This window comes from Nelusetta ayraudi, unplaced genomic scaffold, assembly GCF_046127955.1.
Source record: "Nelusetta ayraudi isolate G7.1 ecotype Tasmania unplaced genomic scaffold, CSIRO-AGI_Nayr_v1 ptg000053l, whole genome shotgun sequence".
NCBI classification, from domain to species: Eukaryota; Metazoa; Chordata; class Actinopteri; order Tetraodontiformes; family Monacanthidae; genus Nelusetta; species Nelusetta ayraudi.
The window spans coordinates 3,112,830-3,127,568 of NW_027466103.1; the positions used below are offsets into that span (position 1 = coordinate 3,112,830).

The following is a 14,739-nucleotide window of genomic DNA, read 5'->3' on the forward strand; positions in this document are numbered from 1 at the left end:
TATCATGTAGGGCCCATCAGGTCTTCCTCCAGCTCAGAGCCCCACAGGTCTTCCTCCAGCTCAGGGCCCAAGCAGGTCTTCCTCCAGCTTAGAGACCAGGCAGGTCTTCCTCCAGCTCAGGCCGCGTTTTTTTTTATAAACTAGGAGAACATTTTGTGGGTTTGGCCGGGGCCAAAGAAAAACTTGGACCCACCCGCTAATTGCTAATTACAAGCCCCTACCCAGTGGTGGCTCCACTCTGTTGGTTGGGTGGAAGGAGCCCCTGCAACCCAAGCTGTGCCTGGCCTTTGAGCTGCAGCCTATAGGTCCCCTGAGGAGCTCCAGTGATCAACGGCCCATGACTCACAGCATGGCTGCAAGGTTGCCATGCACATTAGCTCGACTCACGTGCGGTCGCTCGCTCTGTTTTCAGAGGCCAATTAGACATGCAGCGACTTGTCTCTTTTCGAGAAGGCCCAGTATTTTTTTATTTCTAATATTTGGAAAATTTCTTGGATGTTAAGGCAGAGACTTTACTCCGTCTCGTTAGATTTCGCCAGTTCACCAGCAACATTTTCATAGACTACCTGCTGATTAATGAGGTTGGAGCTTCTTTGGTGGCACTCTCTTGAGAGACAGCGCAAGGCCTCTCCGTTCTCTCCGACCTGTCACTGATTAGTCTGTGGAATAAACAAAGCCCTAAATAATAGGATGAGAGCTGCCGGGGGAAAGGCTGGGAGTTGTCTAGTCATGTTGCTCACAATTGAGGAGTCTGTTAGAAACACTCCCCGGTCCCATAAATCCTCATCAAGAGATTATCTGATATGAAGCCCGGGATGCTCAGCAAATCCAAATATTTCCCTGAGAAGGTCGTGGATCATTCTCATGTGAGTGTTGGAAGTCATTTCCCACATAGACGAAGCACTCCTTCAGGAAACCACTCAAACCACTAGTTACACTCAACAGGCAGCAGAGGCGGCGAAGGCAGTAAAGGAAGGCAGCAAAGGCAGCGAAGGCACCGAGGGCTGCGAAGGCAGTGAAGGCACCGAGGGCTGCGAAGGCAGTGAAGGCAGTGAAGGCAGCAAAGGAAGGCATCGAGGGCCGCAAAGGCAGTAACGGCAGCGCAGGCTGCAAGGCAGTAAAGGCAGCACAGGCAATGCATGAGCTTTGCATGTTGTTGGTTCATTATCTGTCCAAAACCATCTCAGTGTTGATTGTCTCTAATGTCGACTGCTTAGTAGTCACACACTGCTTTGTAGTATTATTAATAGTACAACAGCCTTCTGAGTCATCCAACTGGGTTCCTGTTTAGACGGTGGGCTGCTCTGAAGGCAGCCCTGTTATTGTGAGTTCTAAAAACACAACAACATCAAAATACAACCAAAGGCCGTTTTTGCTCTGAAGTCCCAATATAGGCGTTACCTAAAGGTCAGAGGCCATGTGTCTCCATGTGTGTGTTTCCATGTGTTCTTTTCTTCTCGCGGGTGTGTGTGTGTGTGCTTGCTCTCTCCTCCAGAGCCGCCAGGCTTCACCGCACTGACACCATTCGCTGTATAAAGACCTGTCAGCCTGGCGATGCTGCTTGTGTTCTGGACCCCACCATCTCCGTGTCACACACCTTCATTTCGCTGCCCAGCTTCAGAGAGTTCACCAGTCCACAGGGTGAGTACTGCCGTGTACTGCCTCAAGCCTGGCTAATGGTAAATGCGCTAAAGCAGAGGTGCCCAAACTTTTTTCATTGGGGGCCAAAAAAGGTAATCTGAATAGACCTGTGAGCCAACACTGAGATCGCGTTGGGGAGTCCAGCGGTGGAGATTGAAGAATTACGAGTAAAGCCACGGGCCACTTAAAATCAGTTGGCGGGCCGGACTTTGGCCTGCCAAAGTCCAGCCTGCGCTAAAGGCTCCGCTTGCCTTTCAGTTTTATCACCTTCAGATGGTGTTTTGAAAGTTGTAAAATTAGCATGGCTAGCCACAATTGATATATTCATATATACCTTCATACGCTGCCCTACTGAACTGGCAGAAACAAATCTGATTGGTCCCTAAATGCGATCCAACGAGCCAAACGCTTTCTGAACTTATATTCCTCTTTCCAAACATTTTCTAAGGGCCAGAAGATAGGTCCACTATATTGGAAACATTCTCTCTGGTGTGTATGTGAGGTCACTGTGAAAAATCTGAAGCTAAACAAACTCAGCAATGCAACAAAGCTGTTGGATTAATTGTGGATTAATCACAAGAGCGTTTTTTTGTTTGTTTTGTTTTTGTTTTGTTTGTTGTTTTGCCATAAAAAAAAACTGTTAATGAAAACTATTTTAAAAATCATTGGAATTAGAGTTTTGCTGTATTTTGGGAGTGTCCTGCTGGGGTCTTATGAAACACTCTGACTGGATAGCAGTGCCTCCTCTCTGTAGCTCAACTTTATGTCCCTTGACCTCTTGCAGTGCCATTTGCATATATTTTCCCCACTGTTGTCAGTATCCAACTGACTTCTTCTGACCCACAATTATCAATTCCATGATGCGACCAACTGGCCCACACAGTCGTAGCGTGAGTTGGATATGAGTAACCGTGGTAATCACACACAGGCAGAGACAGCTGACTAGAACATGTTGGCCGACGCTGCGATGTAGAGCATCACGCAAGGTTGTGCACGACACAAGGGGAAGCTGAGCCCTTGACATGTCTCATCAAGTCGGGGTCGGGGATGTGAAGGACTTGAGCAACAGTGCTGGAAGAACTTACCATCCTCCAGAGTCCCCCGCCCCCATATCTAGGATTTTTCCATCGACAAGTTGCTTCTAAACTGGCATGATGTGCTTTTGTTTTGCTCTCCCGACAGAAATCGTCTTCCTGAGAACCACTGTGCCGGCTTATGGATCCTACCACTTGGGAACGTACGACGTCAAGTTTGACGTCCTGGACGGCAATGTGGAGAACGCCTTCGACATCCTGAAGCGGGTTGAGAATGGACTGTATGTGGGTACGTGGAAGGATTTTGACTTTCCTTTTGTTTGCCATCCAGTGTGGACGACTGAACAAACAAATGCAAACATCTGACAGTTGCTCATTCAACCTGAAGCCTGCACCAGCACCACCATCATCAAACACTAATTACACTTGTTACAAGAATTTGGCATTTAGGGAAGAAGCAAACTTGAAACGTAACTTAAAAATAATATTAATCACAGGTGGGCAGCATGGCAGGGGTATGAAGCAAAAAAACTACAACATTTTTGGTATAAGTACAAGACCCACAAGGTCTACGAGACACCCTGTGGAAACCCTCACAGACCTGGACTACGCTGATGACATCTGCCTGTGGCTGTCCTAGGTTAACATGCCTCACTATACTGTAGATGAGCCGATCACCAGAGTGTCAATCTCAGTCGGCTACTACTGAGTGGGGTAAACTTATTCGAGACATGGACGGAGGGGGCCTGGTACTGAGAATGGCGGTGGTGCCCGGCAGACTTGTTGAAGCTACGCTTCCTCCTGACAGTCACCCAACCGCCCTTTCCCGGCTGCTCGGGAGCCGTGAAGGGAGGGGAACTAGTGTGACCTAGAAACTCAGACGGTACGCTAGCAAATGAACGCTGCGCTCCAGCTAAGCTAACCCTACTAGCTACAGGACTACTATGCTCGAAGGAGTGAAGACGTTCCTCAAGCTGGCTAAGTCTCGCCTCAAGCGCTAACATAGCACTACATTTAATACACATCCCTGACACTGAGGACGAGCTAAAGCTAAGCATCTGGCAGTTTGAGCAAGAGAAGACGGGAGGAACTGCAAGGAGGAATCCTACCTCTAAGATAGGTTTGAACATGTCTAGGAGGCTGAAAATCCAAACCACTCATTGTCACCTGTGGCGTCCCCCAGGGGTCCATCCTTGCCCCTATCCTCTTTACTATCTACGTTTCCCCTTGGTCGTGTCATTAGCAAACAACGGCTTTCCTTCTATTGTTATGCTGATGACACACAACTCTACATCAAAACCACCCCAGACCCACTCATAGCCTTGTCATCCCTAACCACCTGCCTCCGGTTTGACCCTCACCTAACCTTCACTGACCATATAAAACACCTGTGCAAGACCTCATTCACCATCTCTGCAATATTGCAAGACTCCGCCCCACATTACCTCTCCCAGCAGCAGAAAAGCTAGTCCATGCCTTTGTTTCCTCGAGGCTGGACTATTGTAATGGGCCATTCATCGGGATGCCTGGCAAGAACATCCAGAAGCTGCAATATATTCAATACACCGCTGCAAGGGTCCTGATGAAAGCCCGTAAACACGACGACGTCACCCCCATCCTTCATTTTTTACACTGGCTTCCTGTTTCATTCCGGATCACTTACAAAATCCTCCTGCTCACTCACAAATGCATTCACGGACATGCACCTATCTATCTGCAAGAACTCATCACCCTGAAACACAAACACTCTGCTCCTTCAAACCCCCAACACCAGACTATCCACCATGGGTGACCGCGCTTTTTGCTCAACTGCTCCAGGTCTCTGCAACAGCCTCCCTCTCCAGTTAAGGTCCACACAAAGCCTTGACTCTTTTAAAATGGGCCTAAAAACCCTTTTATTCCAAAAGGCCTATGATTGCTGACTTTTTTTTTTCCTTAATCCCAGACTTGTATTTTAACCTGACAATTGTTTTATGCTTGTTAACTGCTTTTAATTCATTTTCATTACTGTTGTAGCACTTTGAGATTTTCTTGTCAAAATATAAAGTGCGTTATAAGTAAAGTGTATTATTAAGTAAAAAATATTATCATTATTATTATTATTATTATTATTATTAATAATAATAATAATAATAATAATAATAATAATAATAATAATAAAGAAAACTGAGGTCATAACCTATAACATCCCCCAGGAACACCTGCCCCTAACAACAATCAAAGTCAAGGTCAAGGTCAACTTTATTGTCAAAAATGCAATATTCACTTGACATACACCAATAGATGAAATTTCTGTCCTCTTGGACCCCCAGTGCAGCAAGTAATAAATTGTAAATAACTAAAAACATAAAAACTAAATCACCAATAAAACTGTACAGCCAAACCAAGTGAAAACTACTCAAGAAATACTCAAGAACTACAATCACAATTGCCACCCAATCACAATTGTCCTTCAGTGCAGTACAATAGAGGGTACTGCGCTGAAGGAGGTCAATGACTTTAAATACCTGGGCGCATGGGTCGGCTCCACGGAAAGGAAAGGGACATTAAAGTGAGGAAAGCACTTGCATGGAGAGCCCTTAATTGTGTTACCAGTGTGTGGAAATTCAACCTCCTCTAGCATATTAAGGTCAGTTACTTCTCTGTGACCGTGGAGTCCATTCTCCTCTATGGCTGTGAATGCTGCACACTAACACAAACCCTACAGAAATTCCTGGATGGGTGCCACACCAGAATGCTACGTGTGGGACTGAACATCAACCAGGACGAGCTCATCACCAATAAACATCTGTATGGGCCTTTGCCAAGTGTGTCAGAGAAGATAGCAGTAAGGAGGATGAGACTAGCTGGCCACTGCCACCGACACCAAGAACTCCAAGCCAAAAAAGCTTGTACTGTGGGAACCAACACACGGGCGTCGATTGAGAGGACGTCCCACCCCTACCCTTGTGAACGTACTAAAGAAAGAGGCTGGCGCAGAAAGCATAAATGAGCTGGCCTCATGTACGGAGAACCGAGATAACTGGAGATGCCGATGGAGGGCTCGTCTGAAGACGACGTATAGATGAGTGAAGAAGAATAGTCCGAGCTGAGGAGCATCAAAGACTATTAGCAGTTGTGGATTAAACACCAAAGGGTCAAAGTTGTTTGTACAGTTGGATGACCAGGCTTTTACATTGTCTGGGTGAGGGAGTGGGTTTTTCTGTTTTAGTTTCACCATCCAGGATGCAGGCAAGCCACTAGGTGGAAGTAGAGGGAGTATGAGGAGACAGTGTTGCATGCTGGTCTTTGAAGTCGAGGTGACCGTCAGTGACTCAAACTGAGCTGGAGGCTCAAGCTCTCTCTCACAGAGAAGTTTGTTGGAAACGGCCAAAATTGAACTCATATAAGTGAGAGAAATTGGATTATTCACAGTTAAAGTATCTATAATCAACCTGCATTGAGTCACAATGGTGAGATTTGCTGGAATGTGGCTGTGATGCAGCTACAATACAGCAGTGTGAGTGATTGGCCTCATTATGCAACAGTTCGTCTACTTAGTTGTAGAGTGTTTAAAAAGGATTTAGGCAAAAAAATATATCTCTGTTTTTGGTGGTGCGCAGGGGCAAGCCTAGATGTGTGTGTGTGTGTGTGTGTGTGTGTGTGTGTGTGTGTGTGTGTGGGTGTCTGGAAATAAAATTTCAAGGACAGGAAGACAAAGTCAGACTCTGTTGTTGAAAGAAGGGAAGAAAGGAGAAGACAAAATAAACGCTGCAGTAATCCAGGGCACTTTGTTTCATGTGGCTCGATGTATTGTTCTGTCCCCTCGTCCCCAAGCCCAAGCCCTCCACTTCCCCCCCCAGACCTCGGCGCATTGGAGCCACTTTAGCCCTGGACCACATGAAAGGCCAACTGTATACCCGATCTGGATCTGGAGGTGTGTCGTCCACCACTTGACCCATCATCTTGTTTTCCCCAGTGCCTGCCTGTCCAGTTGTGTAACCATTGTGCAAAGCCCTGACCACTGCCGACGTGTCGCTGAAGGAAGCTCCCAGTGTCTCCAGTGATCTCCTAGTGGGGACGTGAGGTGGAGCTGCAGACATTGTCGCTCCACTAATTAACAAGTGTGAGAAGTCCAACCAACCTTGTCTGTTGTTCTTGGCCACTTTTTGTGTTTTTTGAGAGGGACAAAGGGAAAAGCAGTCAGGAATCGTCGAAAATCTCTTGTTAACTTGCGAGAAACGGCTCCTTCGGAGGCTCCGATTGGCTGATTCTCTTTTCCGTACTGCTCACTTAGCAACAACATTTTAGCGACTCTTGTGCACAAAGGCTTAAAAGGCCTGAGAAGCGATCTCAGCTAGTTTCCCGCTCATCCATCAACCAGCGAGCCTGACGCTGCCATAATCTGGAAGAAGGGCCTTGTGTCATTACGCTTCTGTGCAAATGTAACAAATATTGACACTTTGGGAAACACTGCTGGAGCAAATTAGACGCTTGTACATTGATGGGAATGTGCGAGTGGTCATGGTCCTCGCCAATCCCAGCAGGTGATGCAATGATGGAAATCCAACAAAGTGATGTGCTGCTGTATGTTGTGAAAAAAAAACAAACAAAAAAACTTTGTCTGACACATCACACATATACATTTGTAAAAGCAAACAATGATGTAATGCGTTGGTTATCCCGTTCCTATCATCCACTCGTGATCAGGGACCGGCTGTTTGCACGGGGCTGATGATGGGACGACTGATTGGTGCCTGTAGCAGGTAGAGGGAGGAAGCGACACTGAAGACTGTCTCTGAATAAACAGCCATGACAAGTCTTTCGAGGATTTTGGCAGTTAATCCTCGAAAGACTTGTCGTGGCTGGGGTTGATTGGTACCAGTGTGATCCTGTAGCCATGTTTTATGCGTTTTTGAAAAATGGAGAAACCCATCCTGAAAGAATGGACAGATGGATGGATGAATGGATGGATGAATGTCTTGTTGTTTGATGATGGCACTGTGCAACCGAGTGAGTCGAGTCAGAGTGTGTCACACAACGTCCGTCTTTTGCGCATATTAATCCGTCATCCCGGAAAGGGAAGAATATCTCTGTCATTTTTGAAATGCAGATATAAAAATATGCCTCTGTTTTTTTTGGAGGCATAAGGATAAATATCTTGTGGATGGCAAGCGAGTGGCACCAGGGCTGGCAGCAGTCAGATGAATAAGAGGGGAAGAGGATACTGCGTGTGTGTCTAGCTGTCCACAGTGCCCGGTGGAATGTGAGCTGACTGTGTGAGACATGACTGGCTCAGAGGGGGGTGAAGCTTGTGGGTCGTGAGGATGGCAGACAACTTCCTCCTCATATTGGAGTGCTCATCACAGAATGCTCATCACGGGAACACTCATCAGGGGAGCACCCATCATGGCAACGTCACGCTCCAGCTTGGCACCTGGATTGCGCGTGAAAAGCCCATAAGCAACATTGATAGAAGATTTTATTTTGTTTAATTTTTCATTATTATTTAAATTTTTTCCAGTGCAACACTCCCACATCTCCACTAATCCAATGTTCACTTTCAGACCACGGTGGCCCTCAGAGTTCCAGTTGGAAGTGTTGCACTGTGTGAATGTGATCCTGAACATAATGTTTGAGTAGATTTTCATAGGTGTAAAAATGTATGTGTGAACATAGTATAGTGTTGTCATAAATTATTAAAAAATATTTGGTTAGTAACAAGCCCACATAACTCCATCAGTTAGAGATTGTGCGTTTTTATTCATTAATATTCATTCATTAACATAACAAAACTGTGTTAAATTACCATCTGAAAGCTTCCTTTTTTATTTGTGGAATGTGGAAACATTGGAATCTTGTTGATCACAAAAAGGGACTTTTATGATCAGTGCTCACCTTAAAGCAGCATAGACTTTTCATTTGAAGACAGTGGGATAAATGCAGCCTTGAGTTTGACTCATGTGCAGTTGAGGGTCTTCTGCACCTCCTGACCTAGTGGTCAAATGCTGACGCTCCCTGCCATGTGGTCCTCTGAAGCCAACGTCCCCACGATGAGAAACTGATGCACACACGTCACACTTTCAATGAAATATAATGTAAACAGTCTAAAATGCACTGGTATGTTGTGCAGAGTTCTTATTGCTGCTCATAAAAGTGTCTCCGTGATTCATTAATCCCCTCCCTTGTTTGGTGGGCTCTTCCATTTATGCTCAGTGTGACTCCCAGCTCTCCGCATCTAAGAAAAAAAAGAACTTTGTCGAGAGCTTTCAGAGGGCCCACTTAATAAAATGAACGCTCGTGTAATAACATGCCAAAATAGATAGCAAATTGCCTCACAGTTTATCTGGACGTTTCCGATCTATTTGGGTTTTGTGTCTCCGATTCGTCCTGTTTAGTCTGCAGTGTCACATTTATTTTCTGCTCTTTAGTTCCAGTCCTGAACTCGGCACTGTCACTTCTAATCCACTCTAAAGGCTGCGGTGGAGATAATGGGGCTTTTATAGGTCATCTCTTCTGTCCGGCTCCACAATTACTGAAACAGAGATTCCGAAGACGGTTCCCGATAGTTTATTTTTAAATGATGTCACTAGCCACTGGGCGACACGGTCCAGCGTTGACCCATGGGAAAAAAAAACTCCACGACGTCCCACAACGACCCGCTGAGATGTCACTTGCGTCGACTCGCGGTTGATCCACCTTCAAATATCAACCTGCATTTTGCCCAGCTGCTGGGGGAAGCAGTGGAACGGGGCTCTGCTGCGGTCGCACGTCACCACTGGTCCAAAATTGCACCCGTGGCCAATTGCCATTGTGTTAAAATAACTTCTAGTCCCTCAGCGTCTTCAGACAGCTGCCCAGTTACGTCAATAAATGTGAAAAACTCAAAAGTTTGTTGCAGCACAAAGGAAGGAAACTTATTGATAATTCCTGTCGGGCTTTGGACATTTTATTTGCATGACTTTTAAAAAAGCTATTTTGTACTTGAGAGCAGAATTACGGAACTAAATAGCACATTTCAGAGGTGCTCCGCAGTAAACCAGTATGTTTGAATAGGAAACCTCTCACAGCGGTAGCCACAACGATGCTCAAGGCCAGCCACTAGCGTCCTCTGGTGCAGGACGCTCGGGTGAATCTGGTGCAGGACACTAGGTTGGTTGGTTATCAGCAGCACAACTGGCGTGTTATTAAGCAGTTGTGCGGCGAGGCCAGAACGTATTTATATTTGTTACCTGCTCATTATGGATTTTGTCACTGCCTAGCCGGGCTGTTGAAAAGCCAGGGAGAAAACCTAGAAATTGTCCTTGCACGCAAGGGACATTAAACCAGATTGGTTGCGCGGCCACGTGTTGCAATGCTGTGCGTTGCATTTGGCAAAAAAAAAAAAAAAACTAGACTCATATTTTCAATAAAATAAACAAAAAGTACACAGCTCGCTATTTATTATCGACTCAAATAAATTGTTTGCTGTGTGTGTGTGTGTGTAAGGGGGGGAGGGTGGTGGAGAACTGGGTTTGAAGGTTTTGGTCATTTGTCCTCTCGAACCCCTAGACAGACGTTGGCAAAATATCAGTGGTTTAAAATATCATCAATTGGCCCTACTTTTTTAGCACAAGTCCAGAAACACATCCGCCATTCACGTTGACACTGTCTCTTCCAGCTGCACCAATGTCCCCCAGTACACCACGGTGTAAAGCAAAGTGTTGCACAATTGACTGGAGCAGCTGTACCCGATCAAATTGATGAGTCCATTAAATAGAGGCAACTGACAGGCAACACCTGATAACTGCCTCTGTTTTAGACAGTTTGGATATTTGGGTTTTGGGAAAAAAAGAGCTTTTTCTTTCTGAATGACAGAAATAATTTCATAATGCACTTGGAACCACAAACAGAATTCCACTGGCTTCAGTTGCTTTGGATAAAACTCATGACCTCAGCACTCCACTGAGGCACTGTATTTTGACTGACCGACATTTTGCAGATACAAGCACTGAGATTTTTATTTTTTTTTAATCAAAACAAACACCATGATGCTTTGAGTTATTGTGACCGCACCGCCATTCTTTTCCTCAGGCAGTCAAAAACAAAACTTGAAAAAAAGTTGCGACTCAGGGGGATAAAACAGACCGATTTGACACAACACAAGAAATATTTAATTTCTTGAAATAATCAAAAACTGAACTGAATATGCAACATCTGGAACAACATCTGATGGCCAAGAGGTGCTGCTGTCCCCAGCAAGAAAAAAGAGCAAAAGGAGAAGAGAAATACATAATCAGCTGAGGGGACAGAGGGAGAGAGTGAGGGAAAGTGAGAGAGAGAGAGACAGAGAGAGTGAGAGAGGGACAATAGGAATCAGAATGTCATCAAAGTGCTGTGCTCATTGAAAATCCATGCATATAAAAGTAGCACTCACAAATTAACAAGTCAACAAGTTAACAAGTTCAGTTTTTATTCCCCTTGTCCTGTGTGGCCATAATGACAAGCAGAAACTGTCACGTGTCAGGTAAGGATCCAAATGCAACACCAGAGGGGTAAGGAAAGAGGATTTATTTGCAATGGTTAGCAACAGTAAGCTAAAGCTCATGGTCAGGAACGGAAGGCAGGTCAGTTCTCCGGGTCGGGGATGAAAGGCGGGTCGGATGTCCGGGGCGGAGATCGAGGGTTCATGTCCAAGGCTTTCCAGGTCGCCAGTAACAGGGCAGGAGAAGCAGGCTCGTGGTCGGACACAGAAGCGAGGTCGGGTTACCAGGACAGGAACGCAGGACGCAGGTCAGGGGCAGAAAACAGGTCGAGATCGGGCAGGCAGGCAGGCAGAACAGGAAACGCTGGAAGGTCATAACAAAGTTAGCGGACAATCTGGCAACGAGTGTGTGTGGGACCAGGGCTTATATGTAGCAGTGATGGCAGAGAGAAAGCAGGTGTCCATGGGCACACTGAACCCAGCAGGCAAGACTGACAGGCGTGTGACAGATCCCCCCCCATCTATAGGGACGTCCCCTGACGTCCCACAAGGGGGGGTGGGCGGGCAGGAACTGCTCAGAACTCCTGGGATCCTGAGGAGTGTCTGTCAGCCTGCTCCGACATCTCCTCCTCCCGACTTGTCCTCGGAGGCTTGCAAGCTCTCCTAGCCCTGCCCATCGTGGGTTGATCCGGGTTCTCCCGGTGAAAATCCTTGATCATCTGGGGATCCACAATAAAACGAGAAGGCACCCATAACCATCCCAATCCACCATGTACTGCATCCCCCGACCCCTCTTCCTGGACTTGAGGAGACGTCGTACTGCATACACTGGACCTCCCTCAACAAGCACTGGCGTAGGTGGGGGCGGACGGGGCGGGACTAACGGGCTCTCGTCCGAGCCTGTGCCCACGTCCGCCTACATCGCCTAGCATAGGCCAAAGCAGAAGGACATGTGACCTCGGCACTAAGTACCGGAAACAGAGGAGGCTGATAGCCATACACACACTCGAAAGGAGATAAACCTGTGGCAGAGCTGACCAACAAATTGTGCGCATACTCGATCCATAACAGCTGAGAGGACCAGGATGTAGGACTCCAGGACACCATGCACCTGAGGGCCACCTCCATCTCCTGATTCTTCCTTTCGGTCTGCCCATTAGACTGTGGATGGAAACCAGATGATAGGCTAGAGGTGGCCCCCACCGCCTTGCAGAACTCCCTCCAAAAAGCAGATGCGAACTGCGGCCCTCTGTCCGAAATGACGTCCTCTGGTAGGCCGTGTAGGCGGAAGACATACACGACTACCAACTCCGCCGTCTCTTTGGCTGAGGGGAGCTTCTGTAACGGAACAAAGTGAGCCATCTTGCTAAAACGATCGACGATAGTAAGGATAACTGTGTTACCGTCTGAAGCGGGCAGTCCTGTAACGAAATCCATGGCAATGTGTGACCAGGGGCGGCGTGGAATGTGCAACGGTTGTAGCAGACCTGCTGGGGCTTGGTGCGAATTCCTGTGTTGGTTGCAAGTAGGGCACGCCCTTACAAACTCCCTGATGTCCCCCTCCATGGATGGCCACCAAAAACGTTGCCTGAGTAGCCCCTCGGTTCTCTGGACACCAGGGTGGCTGGCCAGCCGTGAGGAGTGTCCCCACTCCAGGACCTCAGACCTCAGCGGATCGGGGACAAACAGTCTATTATCCGGGCAGGTGCTTGGACCAGGTTGACCTTCGGAGGCCGCCCGGACTCTCTCCTCAATGTCCCAGGTCAGGGAGGCCACCAAACAAGCCGTCGGGAGAATGGTCTCCAACCTGTCCGCCGACTCCTCCCCCCTGGCGAACTGACGTGACAAGGCGTCGGGCTTGCCATTCCTAGAGCCGGGGCGGTAAGACAGAACAAAATTAAAACGAGTGAAAAACAATGCCCAGCGAGACTGGCGGGGATTCAGCCGCTTGGCGGAGCTAAGATACTCCAGATTCTTATGGTCCGTCCAGACCAAAAACGGCTGCATGGCTCCCTCCAACCAGTGTCGCCATTCTTCCAACGCCAACTTTACAGCTAGTAGCTCTCGATTGCGTAGTCCCGCTCCGCAGGCGTGAGCCGACGGGAGAAAAAGGCACGAGGATGAAGCTTCTGGTCCTTGGCTGTAGTCTGTGACAACACCTGCCCCTACCCCAGTGTCAGAGGCATCCACCTCCACCACAAACTGCCGCTCCCACTCAGCCGTGCCCCACAGGCACGCTCTGCCGGTCAGATGGGTTATGGCAAAAGCCACCTTCACTGCTTCTGCGGCAAAAGTGCGTGGTTGCAGGGAAAACAGCAAAGAGCAGTTGGTGATAAATGCACCACACGTCTCTGGCGTAACATCGTAGCGTTCAGGTGCCCCGACCCATGGTTCCCGACCATCCAGAACGGGAACAGGAGCAACCGGAGGTGTGTCAATCAGGTGTGTCAATCAGGTGGGAACGTGCCTCAGCTGCGCGCCAGCCATCGGCACAATGAACCCAACTAGATGTTGAGCGTTTTAACTACATTCTATTATATTATTGTAATAACAATTTAACAAGTTAACTATCTGCAATTTCACCAACTCATTGAGGCCACAGATGGGCAGTGTGCTCATGTTTCCTTCATCAGAGCTCCAGTAAAGATAGAGGTTCAGGTATTTATGGAGATAAAAATGTAAATATGCAAACATACTGCCACATTGACGGTACGGTTCCATTAATTTCCCCAACTGTTACTGTATCATAACTAATGTCAGTTGTCTTATCTGTTTCCTTCAGGCATTGTGCGCCAAACAAAGCGTCTGATTGGCCCGCTGGCCACTGTCCTGCAGCTGTCCATGCGTAATCTGGCGCAGCAGGGCGAGTCCAGCCAAAACATCATCAATGTCCATGTCTTCGTTTCCGAGTTCTGGTTCTGAGGAGCCCCACCGCATTCAGACATCATGTATGGAGACACCTTTGGCCGACACTACTCCCACATCTGGGTCATCAGCTCTATCTGATTTCTTTTGACCGAGACCAAAGGCTACAGTCTGCTGCTATGGAAAGAGCTTCACACACTTTGGTTCATTAAGCAAGATCGGGCCTCCAGTCCAGTTTGTGGCTCTTCTTTGGCAAAATGAAGCTAAAAAATGTTGAGTTACACAAACGTCTTGTAGCAACTTTTGTAGCCAGATATTCAAAAGTAGCATAAAAGTGAAAAATAAAAAAGGCTAAGTGCATGCATTCACAAGGATGGATAAGGGATATGATGATTTAACACTATTTTTTCACGACATTATTGACCTTTGTTTTTTGTAGCATTCACTTTTCTCTCTCACTGTATGCAATAAAGGAGTGTTTTCTGAGGAATAAACACTATTTTACTATAATTTTTTGCCTTTTCCTTTCTTTAACCAGGGAGGAAAGGATTGATTGTATTTCACGTTATGAAATTCAAAGCATTAAACTTGAACAACGTAAGCATGACTTTGCAGTGACATGCAGAGGTTGGGAAGGGGTCGTGACTTGCGAAAGGCTCCGAACAAAGTCACAATTCAACCACAGGAAACCTGACGACAATATTGTGTCAAACGTGTCAATATTAGCAGACAAACAGAGACGCGCAAACAGAGCTA

The 14,739-nt window shown here is 47.0% G+C and overlaps 1 protein-coding gene across 1 annotated transcript in view; it reads left to right on the plus strand.

Annotated features, from left to right (window-relative positions):
- The window catches only part of fbln1 (fibulin 1), a 35,999-nt gene extending 21,506 nt beyond the window's left edge, over positions 1–14,493 (plus strand). Inside the window, exons 15-17 of the mRNA XM_076037981.1 lie at positions 1,496–1,641; positions 2,824–2,964; positions 13,901–14,493. Coding sequence (XP_075894096.1) covers positions 1,496–1,641; positions 2,824–2,964; positions 13,901–14,040 — 427 coding nt within the window. The 3' untranslated portion in view covers positions 14,041–14,493. The remainder of the gene's footprint in view (positions 1–1,495; positions 1,642–2,823; positions 2,965–13,900) is intronic.
- Positions 14,494–14,739: the final 246 nt, after the last annotated feature.